The 2,733-nt window shown below is 37.7% G+C and overlaps 1 protein-coding gene across 2 annotated transcripts in view; it reads left to right on the top strand.

The window, feature by feature from the left end:
• Positions 1–2,733, top strand: part of Zdhhc5 (zinc finger DHHC-type containing 5) — a 29,157-nt gene that overhangs the window by 12,123 nt on the left and 14,301 nt on the right. For both annotated transcript variants that reach the window (XM_021154618.2, XM_029471468.1), the window contains exon 3: positions 1,026–1,147. In XM_021154618.2, coding sequence (XP_021010277.1) covers positions 1,026–1,147 — 122 coding nt within the window. The remainder of the gene's footprint in view (positions 1–1,025; positions 1,148–2,733) is intronic.

The raw sequence follows: 2,733 nt of genomic DNA, 5'->3' as shown, positions 1-2,733 counted from the left end.
GGTTGTGAGCCACCATGTGGTTGCTGGGATTTGAACTCTGGACCTTCGGAAGAGCAGTCGGGTGCTCTTACCCACTGAGCCATCTCACCAGCCCGAGAAATCTAGTTCTTTGTTCTATATTTTTTATGAAATGCTTTACAGATTTACATGTCATCCTTTCATAGAGGCCATGATGATCTGTATTATTCTAATTTAGTATATGTGCTGTCAAAGTGAGCATTGTTTTTTTTTTCTATGAGCCTACATAGACCTTGAACTGGCAACTGTACTTTCCGAATTCTAAGTATTAGTGTTACAGGTGTGCACTACTGAGCCTGACTTAATTTCTGTCTTCTGATATACATTCTTGTCTGAATTATTATTTTGGTTTTTTTTTTGAGACATGGTTTCTCTGTGTAGCCCTGGCTGTCCTAGAACTGACTCCATAGACAGTCTGGCTTCAAACTCAGAGATCCACCTGCCTCAACCTCCTGAGTGCTAGGACCACAGGTGTGTGCCACCATGCCCAGAATTATTTTTATTTTTTACTCTTAACCATTAGAATTGGTCTCTAGATAGGTGACAGTGGAGAAACCCAAAGTAGTTGAGATTGGTTCAAAGCTACCTGTAAAGACAGAAGGGAAACTAGAGAAGCATCCTCATGCTTTGGGCTATTAAGCAGGTCATCAGTGAGACATGGGTCCAAAAACTTTGAAGTTGCTTCAGAGACAGGAGTGTAGCTGATACTCATTAGTCAGTGCCTAGTTCTTGGTTCTGGTTTGTAAAGAGAGAAGGATACATTGATTATAAGGCTGTGTAAAGATTCTGAAGAACCAGACCTTGATGCAGGGGGTTAATACAAGATTATCTCATTCTGATGTAAACGGAACAGTTTTATGGGAAACTGGGATACTGATGGATAGGAACGATAAAGGTAATCTGTGATATCAGAGGTACATCTCCTAAGAATTACATATATGTAAGAAGCTCAATCTCTTTAGATTTGTGCTAGTGTCAAAGGAGTTTATTTTCTTTATTGTCTACAGGTGTCCAGGACTAAGCCTGAATGTGTCACCTGCAGTGCCCATTTACAATGCAATTATGTTTCTCTTTGTGCTGGCCAACTTTAGCATGGCCACCTTTATGGACCCAGGAATTTTTCCCCGAGGTAAGATCTTTCAGTACTCTCATGTAAGCTCCCTGTTGTCATTAAAAATAATTATTTGGGCAGATAACAATTGATCTTGGGCTTGTAGGATTCTTGGATACTGTTACTAGAATATATATCACAATATCTAGTTAATTTGGATCATTTTGGATCAAACTTTTATTATTTAAATTGTATTATTATTTAAGGTTTTTTTTTTTTTATAGTTTGAGTGTATTCTTTCCCATCCCCCAGCTCTTCAATAAGATCTTTCCCTATCTCTGTACCTACCCAACTTCGTGTTCTTTTCCTCAAACAACAACAAAACAAGGAAAAAGGAAAATGAAAACAAAATTAAACTAACACGTATGCACACAAACTGGCATCTGCTTTGTGTTGGCCTACTATTGTTCTGGGCTCGATACCCAGGGTCACTCCATTAGAGAAACTGATTTTCTTCCTTTCTCAACAGGTAACAGTTGTAAATAGCATCTTGAATAGTGGTTGTGCTTTGGTTTTCTTCTTTGGGTCAAATCTTTTATTTGTATTCAGAAATTTATTTAGATCTTGTACACTGGTATTAGGTACAAATGAGAAAGTGAGTATGAGTAAGGTTCTCATGAGGAAGTAGACACGAGTGTAGTTATATTTGCTCAGAGACATTAGTGAAGTACTGCTAAGAATAGGTGAGAAACTTTACCAGGTAGAAGACTGGAGGGCAGTTTCAGGCAAAGGAAGTATACACAGAAGCTTGTGCCTATGGAAGGATGGCATCATCAAGGCTGGAGTACTATCCAGTGTAGTATATGGTGAGACCAGAAAAGAAACCCAGACCCAGGTTATAAAGGACTTCATTTGCTAAATTAAACAAGCATCTGGTAAATATATTATACTACTTCTTTTGATACCTAAGAGGTCTTAAATTTACAAAAAATAATTTTTCAGTCCGTGTATAGGCTTTGGCAGTAATATACACTAGATGAAAATTTGAATTTAAGACTAGAATAAAGCTTTTTCAGAAGTAGATTCAACAGAATCATTTATGACAGCTTAAAGGAGCAGAGCAGAGTGTAAAACAATCTGCTGCTACACCACCCTGAACATGCTTGATCTTGTCTGAACTAGAAGCTAAGCAAGGTGAGGTCTACGTAGCACTTAGATAGGAGACGATGGTTTTATTGTGTAGTTTCAAGGTTCATAACTTAGGAGATAAATTGGATGCTGATTTTTATAAACTGAATGTTAAACAGGCTGTATATTTGCTTTTTTATTTATTTTCCTCCATGCTAGGGATTGAATCCAGGTCTTAGATAAGCACTATACTCCGAGACCTAGCTAATGAATTTGAGTTATTCCTTGGTACAGTTAATCAGTGGGCAGTTGAATAGTAGGAGTTAAATACTTTGTTTTAGGAATATGCAGCTATGGTATTTGAAACAACAAGAGTAAGATTATCTAGAGAAAGAAGAGTCAGCTTAGGAAAGAGATGAGGTAAGACATGGTCAGTTCTGCTACTTTTTTTTTTTTTTTTTTTTGGTTTTTCGAGACAGGGTTTCTCTGTATAGCCCTGGCTGTCCTGGAACTCACTTTGTAGACCAGGCTGGCCT

The sequence above is a fragment of the Mus caroli genome, chromosome 2 (assembly GCF_900094665.2).
Source record: "Mus caroli chromosome 2, CAROLI_EIJ_v1.1, whole genome shotgun sequence".
NCBI classification, from domain to species: Eukaryota; Metazoa; Chordata; class Mammalia; order Rodentia; family Muridae; genus Mus; species Mus caroli.
This window is presented reverse-complemented; position numbering and strand designations above follow the sequence as displayed.